The sequence below is a fragment of the Vitis riparia genome, chromosome 15 (genome assembly GCF_004353265.1).
Source record: "Vitis riparia cultivar Riparia Gloire de Montpellier isolate 1030 chromosome 15, EGFV_Vit.rip_1.0, whole genome shotgun sequence".
Classification (NCBI taxonomy): domain Eukaryota; kingdom Viridiplantae; phylum Streptophyta; class Magnoliopsida; order Vitales; family Vitaceae; genus Vitis; species Vitis riparia.
This window is the reverse complement of record NC_048445.1, coordinates 1,340,289-1,354,517: the sequence shown is the minus strand read 5'-3', so window position 1 is coordinate 1,354,517 and position 14,229 is coordinate 1,340,289. Positions and strand designations below refer to the sequence as shown.

Sequence of the window (14,229 nt, the reverse complement as noted above, 5' to 3'; positions counted from 1 at the left end):
CTATAATTCCAAAATTTTTTATTTTATTTATTTATAATGAGCGTATAAAATAAACTATTATTTTAATTGAGAGATATTATCATTTTAAATAAAAATAAAATAAAATAATTTGTCATTGAATAATTTTTTTTATTTGCATACATTTTAAGACTTTACTATTAAGGATTTGATTGAAAATATGACGGTGATAAGGTGAGTTTTGGACAGATCACCCTTATCTCAATCATATCTCATTTATTCAAAATAATGTTCATTTCTATTTTATTAAAAAATGTGAGTCAGATAGGATGCAAACTTTCCATACCCTTTTAACTTTTGTTTGAAAAGTTTTAAAAATTTTTTAATCATTTTAAAATAAATATATTTTATAAATAATTAAAATACTATCATTTTTTATAACTTATTAAGTTGAAATCTATTATATTAAAAATAATATATTTAAATTTAAATTAATTTAATTTTACGAATAATATAATACCCGAATCCATCTCGCATTTAAAAAAAAAATTCAAACTCGTTCTTAACACATTTATTTAAATTTCAAATTTGTTCGATTATGGATGGGTTTGACATGTACCTTAAAAAAATCACTTCATTATCATAGTTGAAAAATATATTTTGAGAATGTTTTTCTTAAAAATAAAAATAAACTCGATAATTTTAAAAATTTTAGACAAATAAAGATTTTATTTTTTAATAGAAAATTTAAGGAGAATATATTTAATTAAAAGGGCAAAAATATATTCTAAACTAAAAGTAATCGTCAATTAAAAAAACATAAAATATAAATTGTTTTGATAAAATTATCATTTATTGATTTTTAAAACCTTTCTCATATTAAAACACTTTTTTTTAAAAAAAAAAAACATATTTTTTTTTCAATTTAATTGATATTATATTTATGATTTTCAATATATATATTGTGATTTTGGTCCAAAATATTTATTGATTTATGTAAATTGCTTTTCGAAAATAAAAACAAATAGCATGGAGAAGTGTATAATGGAAGTTCCAAAGTTATATTCAAACATTCTCTATATTCATATTTGACCTTTAAATTTAGATGTTTTTCAGCATTTACAAATATTTAAAGTATATGTACTCAAACATGTTGAAAATCTTTTTAACAATTAAAAATAAATTTTGCATGTTTTAAAAAAAATTCCACTCACGTTTTTTTTTTCCCCTCTCTTATGACTTTGGTCCCAAATTAAGGTGGGATTATAATTTTAAAAATGATATTGATATTATAAATTTTTTTATTAATTATTAATTATTAAATAGATTTTTATACAAGTTAAAATAAAAACATTATTTTATTTTTAAAATATTTTCTCTTTTTAATAAAATTATTGAAATATGAACATAAGTAAAAAAACTTTCGATAATTCATATATGACCCAGATCCCCCATTTTAAAAAAGTTATGAAGTTTTTATTTATTTATTTATTTTTAAATATTCATCATATAATTTCTTAAAATAGTATAAAATTATTATGGTGTCAATTTAATTCATTTTGAAGTATAATTAATTACAAAATTAATATATTAATGAGTATATGTTGATATAGATTTAAAAAAGAATAAATTATTTATCAAAATTTTAAAACCTTAATCCGAATTAAACATGATTGATTAAAGTATGTTTGACAATATTTTTATTTGAAATTTTTTTTTATAGTGTTTTTTTTTTAGAGTCGCTCATCCCGTGTTTTTTTCAAGAGACTTTAACTTTGTAAAACTTCTTTTGTTTGGTTTTTTTTTTAAAAAATATTTTTTAGGAGTAAAGTGAGGTTGGAGTGAATTAGAGTTAGCTCAAGAGTTTTGGGACATAAAGTAGAAATCGGCCCAATTACAGCCCAATGGTTCAAAATTTGGACCGGGCCATAGTCATGGTCAACCCATTATTGCCACTCTGAACTCACGTAGCCAGTAGGCTCCTATCTCTGTTTACACACAAGCATCGAATCATACGATTCATACCTTCTACAAACGCTGCGTTTCTGTCCATCTCCGTGTTCAAGCCTCAAGGTACTGTTTCAATCTATATTTCGAATTCATTCAATCGATTTCTAGGTTAGATGCAGTTGAAACGATGAGAAAATGAAAGAAAATTTTGAATAGGATTCGAGAATACAGAAAATAAGACTCTTTGGCATAGTTGAAGGTTTTTTTTTTTCTTTTTTGGCGGCAAATAAAATGAGAGAGATAACATTGTAATCAGAATTTGTTTTCGTTTATTTTTCTTCATTTTTCTTGGTAACCAAACAGAGGGTCGGCTTTCACTGAGTGCTTTGTCGGTTACGCAACTGCTGGAAGTTTTCAATTCTAGGGTTTTTCTTTGAACCGCCGGGGAACTATTGCCAGTTTGGATTAGCTGAAATTTTTGTTAGATTGGCGGTCTTTTCAATTTTGGAATGATTTTTATTGTATAAAAACAGATTTAGTTTGGATACAGAGAAAATATGAAAAAGCAATTTAAATTCTGAATTGTAAAATTGTCACCAACATTAGGAATACAGAACATTCACAGTGCCGAGTGGCTTTTTCCCTTTTCTTTTTTTTTTTTTTTTGGAAGCAAAAGATGCGAAAAAAAAATTGTTTTCTTTTATTGCTCTATTTTCTTGGAAACCATACAGAGGGCTAGGTTTTCTTTTTTTCTTTTTAATAGGTAAAAAGGGATTATATTAAACAAAAACAAGAGGAATACATGACGTGTACAAAGTAAACAAAAGACCAAAAAAAGACATGAAGATACAAAAACCAGCAACCATGCCCTATAGAGAGCCTAACCAATCCACAAAGTCTAAAAGTGACAAAGAACTGGTCCCAATATACAATCTAATCCAATTCCCAAAAAAGATATAAGAAAGAATTTTAATTGTTTGGTCCATGCTTTCACAATTGTCAAAAGCTCTCTTATTTTTCTCCCCCCATAAGGTCCAAAACAAGTACAACAGAGCAACCTTCCAATCATTTTTTGTCTTTTTTCCAACAAAGGACCCATGTCAGCTCAGAAGAACCCCTCTAACTAAAGAGTGCATCACCATTAGACACTAAAAAGTGCAAAAAATCACATGGGATAAAATGCATGCTTTTGAACAATGAATGAGAATGTGGTCATCCGTTTCTTCTTCTTTCTTACACATGTAGCATCTATTAGGTATTCTCTTATCCCTCATTTTGAGCCAATCTAGAGTCAAAATTTTGGCCCATGTTGCTTTCCAAGCAAAGAAGGTAATTCTTGATGGCACTTAAGAATTCCATATTGTGCCATAAGGAACGACTCCGCTCTCCTATTTGTCAAAGAAGAATAGAAGGACTTAGTTGAAAAAGTACCATTCCTTGTAGGCAACCATACCATAACATTGTCCGTCCCTAAAATAAACTTGTTCATACAACCTCCCAAAAAAGACTTGTACCTTCTCTAGTTCCCAATCATGCAACTGCCTTGTAAGCCTAAGACTCTAGCTACCATCATCTTGAAGGTCACCCACTCAAGTGTTTTTTAAAGAAGCTATAAAATAGAGCTCTGGAAATGATTCCCTAAAAAATGTATTCCCACACTACTTGTCCTTCCAAAACTTCACCTTGCTCCTAGGCCCAACCTTAAAACATGTTTTGTTCCTGAAAACCTCCCAATTGCCTCTGATTGCCTTCCATACTCCCTCACCATACCCACCTTTCACTTCTTTAGTATACCATCCCTCGTCATCTTATTTGCACTTTCCTACAATTACCCATTTTCAGAGAGGATTCCTTTCACTTACAAATCTCCAAGACCATTTAAAATAGCCTCGAGGAATTTTTAGTCACCATTTATCTGTAATCGTGTTTGAAAATCACTTTGACAAGATGATCTTGCTTATTTTTCTTTTGCTTTTTTTTCTTCTTAGATGCTCTTTCTTATGGTTAGCTTGCCTTGTTTTTGTAGGCTAACCTTGTATATGTTTGGTGCTTGTTTTGGGATGTTTTGTGTATACATAAGGTGCACCTCTTCTTTTTGGCATTTCTTAATACATGTTTTTTTTGTCTATCAAAAAAAAAAAAGAAAAAAGGTATTTTTCCTTTTTTCTTTTTTTGTTTTTGAGATTTTGCATGTTTGAGTTTTGTTAAAGTTGTGTTAAGATTTTTTAGGCTTATGCATACATGGTCAGTCATGTTCAACTATAGTTGATGAGATTAATGGTCCTATTATTTTGGCTCAAGGGGAAAAAATGCAATTGAGCTAAAAATTTGTTTTAGGGTCAGTTGCATATGGTGTTTTTTTCATGCTTCCATTTAATAGACAATCTAAAATGAGAATTAAATTTTTTTTATCTTTTAATTTTATTAGTAACTAGTTTGGTTGTCTTTTTATTCATTTATTTATTTTTTTCTTAGCAATTAGTTTTGTTGCCTTTTTATTTCTATTTTTTGTTTCTTCCTCTTGTCATTTTTATGTTCTTAAAATTGACTTTTAAAAAAAAAAATAATAATAATTTGTTTTTCGTATATTTTAAAAAAAGAGACCTTTTTTTAGTCAAATTGTCTTCCTATATTTTTCCTAATTGCATAAAAATATTTCATACAATAAACTAATTACATAATTATCAACCATGCATATTTCTAAAAGAAAATCTCATAATAGTATATTTCTTTATAATAGTGTAAAAGCCCCTATAATTTTTCCCCTACACCTAAGGTTTTGGACTACTAGAAAGGTCCGTATAGGAAATGGTAAATGTACAAGACTTTGGTGGGATAGTTGGGCTAGGGAGTTTAAATTGAAAGACATTTACCTTATACTTTTCGAGCTAGCATCCCACAAAAATGCTACAGTTGCACACTTATGGGGGAGGAAAGGGGGTGGAGGTGGTTGTTGGGAGGTTCAATTTAGAAGACCCTTCCATTGGGAGGTAGAGGAGGTGACTCATTTTTGGAACACATTTCTTTGTTAAAAGTGCAAGAAAAGGAGCACACTTTAATATGGAAAGATGATGAGAAGGGAAAATACAGTGTCAAGTCTTATTGTAATTCTCTAAGGGCTGAGAATGGTTTAATATTCCCAACCAAAGAGATTTGGGGATCTTATACTCCTCTTAGAACTCGTTTTTTTTTTTTTTTGCTTGGGAAGCTGTTTGGGAAACATCTTAATTGTGGACACATTAATGAAGAGGGGATGGTCCATGGTTGACACATGTAGCCTTTGTAAAAATAGTGAAGAATTAACTGATCACATTTTGATTCATTGTGATAAGATAAGGGAGCTTTGGACCTTATTATTAGCAATATTTGATTTGGTTTGGGTGTTTCTGGCTTCAATGGGAAATCTTCTCCTAAAATGGAAACTTAAGGGGCTAGGAAAGAAAAAAAAAAAAAGTTTAGCAATCGGCTCTGATTTGCCTATTTTGGTGCATTTGGAGAGAGAAAGCACAACCAAAGTACTTTCGAAGATGAAGAATTGTCAGATCAAAGTTTGAAGGATCTCTTTATCCGATCACTTTTAGAATGGTCTCAGCAGTTTTTGGGATTGGAAAACCCTTTTATTTTGAATTTCTTGAATGCTTTTTATATAGTTAGCCTTGCTCTTTTCTAGGTTTTTTCTGTCTTAAGTAGTGCTTGTTTTGGAATTTTTGTGTATACTATCTATATATGTAGGGTGCCCCCTCTTTTTGGCATTTCTTAATACATGCCTTTGTTTATCAAAAAAAATAAAAATAAAAAGATTTATATTTATCTATTTATTTATTTACCTATTAGTGCTTTGTGCTGAAATGGCTTGTGGATTTTAGCAGTGGCATCTTTGTTAGCCATGGAGGGGGAGATGACAAATATTGAGAGAGTAAGGAAGTGAGTTTGGAATTCAATTTTGTGTGTTATTTTATTTTGATGTAATTTATTTTTTGTTTTAAGTGATAGATTTGTTATAAATATATGATTCCCTTGGTTTTGTTAATTTATGGGGTATAGAGAAGCTTCTCAGCTAGTTGCAGTGTTGAAAGAGATGAAAGAAGGATTGGATGCGGTGAGGAGTAAAGTGCAAGCTCTAACAGCAAAGGTCTTGAAATCTTTGAGCAGCAATTCCCAATTTCATGTTTCTTTTTGCCAGTTTATGCTACATTCTTTTTTGAGTCTGCCATGGTCATTCTTGTTTTACTCATGCTCTACTGCAAAATCAATGGAAGCAAATTACTCATTAAGCACTTTCAAAAAGCACATACAGTTTCAATCTTCAACAACTTCTTTTTAAATTTTATCATACAAATAGTTTGTGCTGTCTTCTTCTTCCCTGCAAACTCTTCATCTTGTTCCTCTTTTGGAAATGAAAAAATGATCCCATCTACTTCTTTCCCTATTTTAATATATTACGTGTCTGATATATTAGGTGAAAGCAGATCATTTTCCAACAGCAGATGGGATGAGCTATCTCGAGGCAAAACATTTGCTGCTCCTAGATTATTGCCAGTCACTTGTCTATTATTTACTCCGAAAGGCAAAAGGTCCCTCGATTGAAGGACATCCTGTTGTTCGTAGCCTTGTAGAGATAAGATTATTTTTGGAAAAGGTCTGTGTATGTTTGGATTCAGCTATATCAATCTTATACCATGATTATGATTCTTAAGCAAGTTTTCATGTTTCTTTCATAATAGATTCGACCCATCGACAAAAAACTTCAATATCAAATCCAGAAGCTGACAAGGGTTACTGGAAATGCTGTGGAGAAAGCAAGCTCAGGTGAAAAGGATTCAGAAACTCAGAACACACAGGATTTGTTGAAATATCGCCCAAACCCAGACATGCTGATTAGCAAGACAGATATGACTTCTGAGGTTGGTCAAGGTGTTAAAAGTATCCAAAATACAAATTGGAAGATTATGCCATTGTTCATCTTTTTCCTCTTTCTTCCTTTATATGAAGAAAAAACTGAATGCTTTTGATTTCTAAGTCCTCATTTCTGAATTATAGGATGGTGTCGGTGGTGTGTATCGCCCACCAAAATTTGCACCTGCATCTATGGAAGAGGATAAGATGTCGAAACAAGAAAGAAACGTTTTGAGAAAGGAGAAAGAGACTCTAAGACAGGCTAGGCAGAGTGCATACGTAAGAGAACTGATGGATGATTTAGAGGGGAGACCTGAAGAGGTTAGTTCTGGATTTACCGCTTTACTATTCCTAATCCTGGATGACTTTACGTAGATTAATATTTTACTACTGACAATTGACAATCAAAACACAGGTGAGAGAAATCGTTGGAACTGAAAGTAGAGAACTCATCAGATACAAGGAAAAGATGGAACAGCGGGCACGGCAAGAGGAGGAACTTTTTACTCGCGCTCCTCTTACAAGAACGGAGAAAAAGAAAGAGAAACACTTAAGGAAGTCGAGAAACGGGTATGTACCATATAATTTTGAATTTGCATGGAGTTGGTCTACTAAGCTCGCCATCTTTCGTTTCCTGGTAGATCATTTGTTTTTAACTTTTGGTCGTGTTTATACCTCAGGCTGCTTGGTTTGACAGACAGTTTTTATGATGAGATTAAAACTCTACCCATGGAGGAAGATTTTGGTGAGAAAATGTCAGGCTTCAATAACAGTGGAGGGAGAAAATTTAAGAAGAGAAAGGTATATTGAATTGAAGCTATGGAGAATTAAAGTGTGTTTGATAATTTTTTTATTCGAAGTGCTTTTAACGAAAGTGTTTTCTTTATAAGTATATGTGAAAGAATCACCTATCAAATGCTTCTCCAACAAACACTACAAATAATTTTCAACTTTTTGAAAGTATTTGCTGAAATTTTTTGAACGCTTGATTTTTTCACTCTTTATATTGGAAGTGCTTTCTAAAAGCACTATCAAACGTATTCTTATTATATTACATTGATTGTCATGGAGATGAAGGTTTTGGATGGAACTGGGGTTATAACACTCTTTGCCTATTTGCAGAGGAAACATTGAGGAGAAGAAACTCAAATATTTGGCATATGGAGCAATTGGATGTAGCATGGCAGTCTTCAATGGCTGTAAAGTATAATTTTGATGTCTCAATGATATCTAGATTAGCTTGCTCTATTCTTGATTATTTTTTTAAATTCAAATCTTGGTGCTGGATTAGATCTAATATTTTTTTTCTTCGATTCATACCAGGACTTGGGATTTGAGATTCTTTTTAGGATGAAATTTAGTTATACACTTTGGAACATATTATCAGGGAATCAAGAGATAATATGAATGTTCTCAGATGGAATTGGAACAGAAAACGACATCGTTTCAGAAGGAGCAGTTGAGAGAGGAGAAAGATCATTAAAATATTTTTACTATCTTAAATTTATGGTAAGTTAAATAATTTAAACCAATAATTTCAAATTTCATATAAAAATTAATTTTTTAGATAATTGTTAAAGCACATCTACTCGAAATAATTTTATCTAAAATCTGTATTAAAAATAAATAAAAGAATGCATTTTCATGTAAAAAAAGATTATTATTTATATAAAAAAATAATATTCATTTTTACATAAAAAAATTCATGAAATGGGTTTATTATTTAATAATAAAAAAATTGTAAACCTAAGTCCACATATTTATTTTTGAAAATATTATTTATTTTATAAGACATTATTTTAATAAGTCTTAACTTTTATTTGTCAAAATATTTAATTCAATACAACTTGGGTAAAAAAAAAATCCAAAAAATCGAATTATTCATATTTAGATAATTATTGATTCAATAAGATGAAAAATCGAAATTATTATTTTGGTTTTTTTGGGTAAAAAGATTTTAGTTAGTTTAAACCAAATCACATTTTCTTAAACATTATATTATTGCCTGAATCCTATAAATCGATATAAAATGGATAAATTAATTTTTTTAATTTTAATTAATGTCAATTTAAATTAAATCGATTAATTTGGTGGAGTAAGGGTAATAATACCCCCCTATTGCATCGCCGCAGCGCATTAATCATGTCTTCCCCATAGCGGTAATTTCAACTTACCCGGGTCCAGTCATTTACCAATATGCCCCATTTGTCGCTCGCATCAATGTACTCAAAAGGATGAAATCTCCAATTCTATGAGGGTATTACAGTCACGCAGGATTGTGTTCTTGGAAATCCCGGTTACGCCCCCAATTTCTTCACTATAAATAGATCTCTTCCCCTAAACCCTAGAATTCTTCCGTGCGGCGACTCTCTTCTCCACGGTGAGGGTTAGATCATAGCAAACGTTTCACAGCTTTCTATCTAATTCTGATGACTCATATCTGTGTTTTTTTTTTTTTTTTTTGTTTAGATTTTTCAGGAAAATCGTCACCGGACCTGTTTGGCAGGTAGGAAATCTGTTGTCACTGTTGTCTTGCACTTTTTTTGTTCGGCTCGTTTTTCTTTTATGCTTTTGAAGTGTATAGTTTCTCTCTTTGTTGATTTTGAAATGCTGCATTGTTTGAGATCTGATGCGTTTTCCTAAGTCTTTATGTTGTTGATTTCCGTCCGCTTGGTCGCTGAGAAACTGAGTAAGGAAAAAGAAATTTTAGACTACCAATTTTTCTATATATGTCTTTTGTCTCTGGAAAATGAGGCGATGGAATATTTTTGTGCTTTTAGTTTTTATTTCCTGTTGTCTTTTGGTAAAGGAGTTTGTGTCAACTTCTTTGAATAACTCTAACATCTTCATATCTTCAAAGCATTTTGCACATTGAACTTCGTGGCAAATGAATGAAAAAAGAATTGCTTTGTGTCATTGTATTTTCTTGTTTCGAAACTAGAAATAGAGGATTAATTCAAAGTAAAACTTAATTTCTCTCCCTTAATGTGTTTTCTAAATTCACTACCATTTCAATGACTTTCTCACATATTGGTCCACCAAAATGAAGTGGAATGGGACCTATTGTTTGATGCACTGTGGATCAAGTGTATTGAAATGAGTTTGATTTGAAAGTATTGCTATTATTATTTTGATGGCTCCGTGCAAGTTTAAGCAAAAGTTGAATTTTGAATTGGGTTTCAAATCAGATTCAACAAAAATTTTCATGAATGGATGGTTGAAAGAGTTGATTTTTAGCAGAGTTGATCTACTAAGTGGGAATCATTAGATGATGGATCTCAATCCTTTTAGTGATGTTCATATGTTATTTTTTTTGTTGAGGCCATGATTTAGAGAATTACATGATGTTCCTTGGAAAAAAAAATATGCCATATTTGTAACATAGAAGGGAATGAGATCCACTACATGATGAGTTCCATTTAGTAGATCAAGTGTTCTACAAATCAATTCGATTTAAGGATTTTGAAACCACCTTTTTAAAGTTGGCAAAACCTTGAATGTTAAAAGGAACCTTCAAATTGTTTTGTTAAAAATGTAGCCTTAATAGGGTGAATAAGCTTGAAGATGGGGTATGTTTTTGAGTACCTGATATATTGAATGGGACTCATCAAATCATAGGTCTCAATCCCTTTTCTCATATTGACATGGCATGAAAACTTTAAAAACATTGTTATGTTTTAAGTCAAGTCGTTTTGTTGAATCCGTGAGTTGTCTGATGAATGTAATTTTGCTTCTAGAGCACTACATGCAGTCGTGTTTGATGGTTCTTTGTGCCATGTTAAAAAGTTTGTTTGTTTGTTAGAACAAGTTCTAATGGTCTTGTTTTCTTGATTTCTTCTAGCAGTTATATAAAGTTTTCCCACCATTCAAAATTTAACTTTTTTGAACAAAGTGAAATGGATTAATTCACTTCACTGACACAAACTTTATTCTCCATCTTTATGTTTTAAATTTTCAGATCAAATGAGACCATTATGCCTTTTTTCCTTCTCCACTATATAATGAAAATAAAACTTACCTTGTTTAACACTTGTTTGATTTGAAGATCCTTCATATTTGGTTATGTCTACATTTTTTAACTTTTATATGTTGTGCTTCATATATTTTTTTGGAATAAACAAATGTTTGTGTTATGCTTCATATATAGCTTTATCATAAAATGGTTTCTATCTGTTCCTATACGCATTTTGATTCTTATTTTGAAGTTGGGGATCTTTTATCCATGATATTTATTCCCTACTCTTGGTCAATATAAGTTTCTAATGACACTTCTTGGGTTATAATTTTTTCTTTAGTTTTTTTTTTGTTATAATTAGATGTGTCATGCATAAAATACCCAATTAGGTTCTCTTGTCATGTGAGTATAAGGAAAAAGGATCGGGGCCCACCATTTGATGGGTTTCATTTAATATATGCAATGTACAATACATGTATTCATTTTGGTGAATTTTAATTATTTCTTTTTCCGGTGGGGGGGAGGCTCAAAACATTCTAAAAGGATTTCCGCTGATCACAAGTATGATTTCAATTCAATGCTACAAATATTAAATTGAGGTCATTTTCAAGTATACTTGGTCTAAGAAATGAGACTCATCATACGGTGGGTCCTAATCCTTTTGAAGAAGGAAGCTAGCATTTTCTATGGGGTGCGCAAGGCTTGCGAACAGTCCTGTCTATATTGGTTCCCTATGGAAAAGTGATGTTAGTCACATAGAAGGAGCCGGACCTACCATATGATGGACCTTTTAGGAGATCAAGTGTATTAAGAATTTGCTCAATTTGAAGATTTCATTATTTAATTTTAATTTAATTTGGTTACACCTTTTCAATTTCAAAAGATTTTGATCCTTCTGGGATGTTTGAACATTATATTACTAAATTTTGATGGTTAAAAATCATCAAATGATGATAAAAATGTTTTAACATACTTGATCTATTAAATGAGACTCATCAAATGGTGGTACCCAATCCTTTTTTCTCATGCTGATGGGCCATTAGAATCTAATAAATATGCTGAGTTAAAATTCTATTAAAGTCTTCCTATAAGGTTGTGGATGATCATGATTATGTGCTATTGTATGTTTTATTTTTTGATTAGTTGCTGGATGGGAGGTGTTTTTTTGTTTCCTTCTTTTTGTAGATTAATCATCATTCCTATTGGTGGTGGGGTTTATTGTAGGTGATGGCTCCAAAACAGCCAAATACTGGCCTCTTCGTGGGCCTAAACAAAGGACATGTGGTGACAAAGAAGGAACTCCCTCCACGCCCTTCTGATAGAAAGGGGGTAAGTTACTTCTAACTGTGGGTATTCGCATTTGTTGCACTGATTCGGTTTCAAGTTTAACAGCTGTGTTGTGCATGATGTTTCTCGGAGTCCAATTTCTGTTGGATCATTTTGGTGAAAAAAATTGGTTTCAACAGCTCCATTTTGAGGATGGTTCTTCATAGTATGTATTACAGGCATTTATCTGGAAAATATATATTTTCCTAATGTCCATTTGTTTTGATGTATGTGTTTTTCTAATGATATATTTTTTTTTTTGTGGTCTTTAAGTATCTTAATTGTGACACTGTACTTCATTTTCTAGTTTTACCATTTGTATATTTTGTTCTTTTTTTTGCATCATTACAGTGCTAATATGACGTCAACACTGGGCTCTTTTGAGTCTTTATCTTGGAAACAAATACTCAAATGGAACATATTTTGGAATATGGATTGTATCTTAGAGGTTTAGTGTCACTTGAATGTCTGTACAATTTAAATTTTATTTTCCTATTTCTGCTTTAGGGGTTTTCCTTTGATATGCTTGCCTTGGGGATGCAGAGTATCAAAGATCTGTTTTGGAAATATTTTTGAAAACAGCTTTTTAGAACAATTTTTAAAAATATTTTTCAGTTTTCAAGAACAAAATTTCCCAATTATGAAAAACAGTCTCTTGGTTTATTTTTTGGGTAAGATATTGTGGCCTTATGTGTAATGGAAAAGGAAAAGTTTCCTAAGTATTCTTAAATTAGAAAAATGATTTCTGTTCTAGCAAACACAAGTGTTTTCAAAGGCAGTTTCCAAACAGTCCGGAAATTTCCTTATTTATAAAATTTGTACACTGCAACTTTTGTTTCATGGGTACCATGGCACTAATTATACATCAAATTGTAACGCCAAATTTATCATAATACAGTTTGGTGTATTTATTTGTTTCCATGTTTTCATGCAGAAAGGGGAAAACCAGTAAAAGAGTTCACTTTGTGCGGAATATCATCAGGGAAGTAGCTGGTTTTGCTCCTTATGAGAAGAGAATCACTGAACTTCTTAAGGTTGGGAAAGACAAGCGAGCCTTGAAAGTTGCAAAGAGAAAGTTAGGCACACACAAGAGAGCAAAAAAGAAGCGTGAGGAGATGTCCAGTGTCCTTCGCAAGATGAGGTAATTTTAATAGGCATATATTTCTTTTTCAAATGCCCTCCTCCTCAGTGTTACAATGAAAGCTCACCTTAGTACCATTTGAGTAGCTTTCTGAAAATTAATTAAAGAAAATACAACGTGCTTATGCCTGAATGACTCGGTTTTTGCTATTTGAAAAACATTTAAATTGAAAAACACAAGTGTATGTCAACTGAAACTTGGGAATTTTTTGTTAAGGTTCTATAACTTGTTTTTGTTTTCTTGCCCTGATATTTTAGTGGATGCTGTTGCTTAATCTGTTGTTGGTTCTCTTCTGTCCAGGTCTGGTGGAGTTGGAGAGAAGAAGAAGTGAGCTGTTCCCATCTTCTCTGACCCCCCAAAAAAACTTATTGGCAGTTGAGTGCTTATTTAGCTTTGTCTTGTCATGTTAGATTTGATGGAATTTTGCTCCAAAGTTTTGATTTTAAGATTCTATATGAACAATCTCTATTCAAATTTCCGAAGTAGCAGTTGATTCAGATGGTGCTCCATCCCATTTTTATTTCATGGAGAGAGCTCTTCTGATTGAAAATTTATTAATATTTTGACATTTATTAATGTTTTTGGTTGAAAATTTAAATTTATTATTAGAAAAGAACTAAAATGTATTATTTAATATAATAATACATATATATATATATAGAGAGAGAGAGAGAGAGATAGAGAGATTATATTTTATTTATTTTATAAATTAAATATAAACAAAATTATCCTGCATATGGCATCCTTGTATATAATTCCATATTTAATGAGATATAACATTTTTAGATAGATATATATATATATGGAATCATGTATTCATAAATTAGCCCAAAAAAATTAAATAATTCTTATAACAAAAAGCCCTTTGATTTTGCAAAATATAAATAAGCTTGAAATCATTAGACAGTTTTATAAAAACATATCCTTGAATGACTTTCAAATGCTACATATTACCTTCATTTCTATTTAAAATATCATGTTTCAGAAATGTTTAAAGATAAAG

At 30.9% G+C, this 14,229-nt stretch overlaps 2 protein-coding genes across 5 annotated transcripts; both read left to right on the top strand.

Annotated features, from left to right (window-relative positions):
* Positions 1-1,948: 1,948 nt before the first annotated feature.
* On the top strand, positions 1,949-8,269 carry LOC117931738 (neuroguidin-B-like). Of its 4 annotated transcripts, XR_004654088.1 has the most exons (10): positions 1,957-2,031; positions 5,775-5,832; positions 5,953-6,040; positions 6,368-6,547; positions 6,633-6,812; positions 6,949-7,125; positions 7,220-7,374; positions 7,485-7,605; positions 7,927-8,008; positions 8,128-8,269. XR_004654088.1 is itself a non-coding variant. In XM_034852783.1 (9 exons), the coding sequence occupies exons 2-9, from the start codon at positions 5,795-5,797 to the stop codon at positions 7,936-7,938; spliced, it is 951 nt and encodes a 316-aa protein (XP_034708674.1). In that variant the 5' UTR covers positions 1,949-2,031; positions 5,778-5,794; the 3' UTR covers positions 7,939-8,269. The 4 variants fall into 4 exon arrangements, 3 of the variants coding, with proteins under 3 accessions (XP_034708674.1, XP_034708672.1, XP_034708675.1); XM_034852783.1 differs by having other exon boundaries at positions 1,949-2,031; positions 5,778-5,832; positions 7,927-8,269; XM_034852781.1 differs by having other exon boundaries at positions 7,927-8,269.
* Positions 8,270-9,122: 853 nt separating this feature from the next.
* Positions 9,123-13,751, top strand: LOC117932740 (60S ribosomal protein L36-3-like). The gene is made up of 5 exons (XM_034854034.1): positions 9,123-9,184; positions 9,274-9,310; positions 11,984-12,088; positions 13,027-13,226; positions 13,527-13,751. Exons 3-5 carry the CDS (start codon positions 11,987-11,989, stop codon positions 13,555-13,557), a joined length of 333 nt encoding a protein of 110 aa, XP_034709925.1. The 5' UTR covers positions 9,123-9,184; positions 9,274-9,310; positions 11,984-11,986; the 3' UTR covers positions 13,558-13,751.
* The last annotated feature ends 478 nt before the right edge of the window (positions 13,752-14,229 follow it).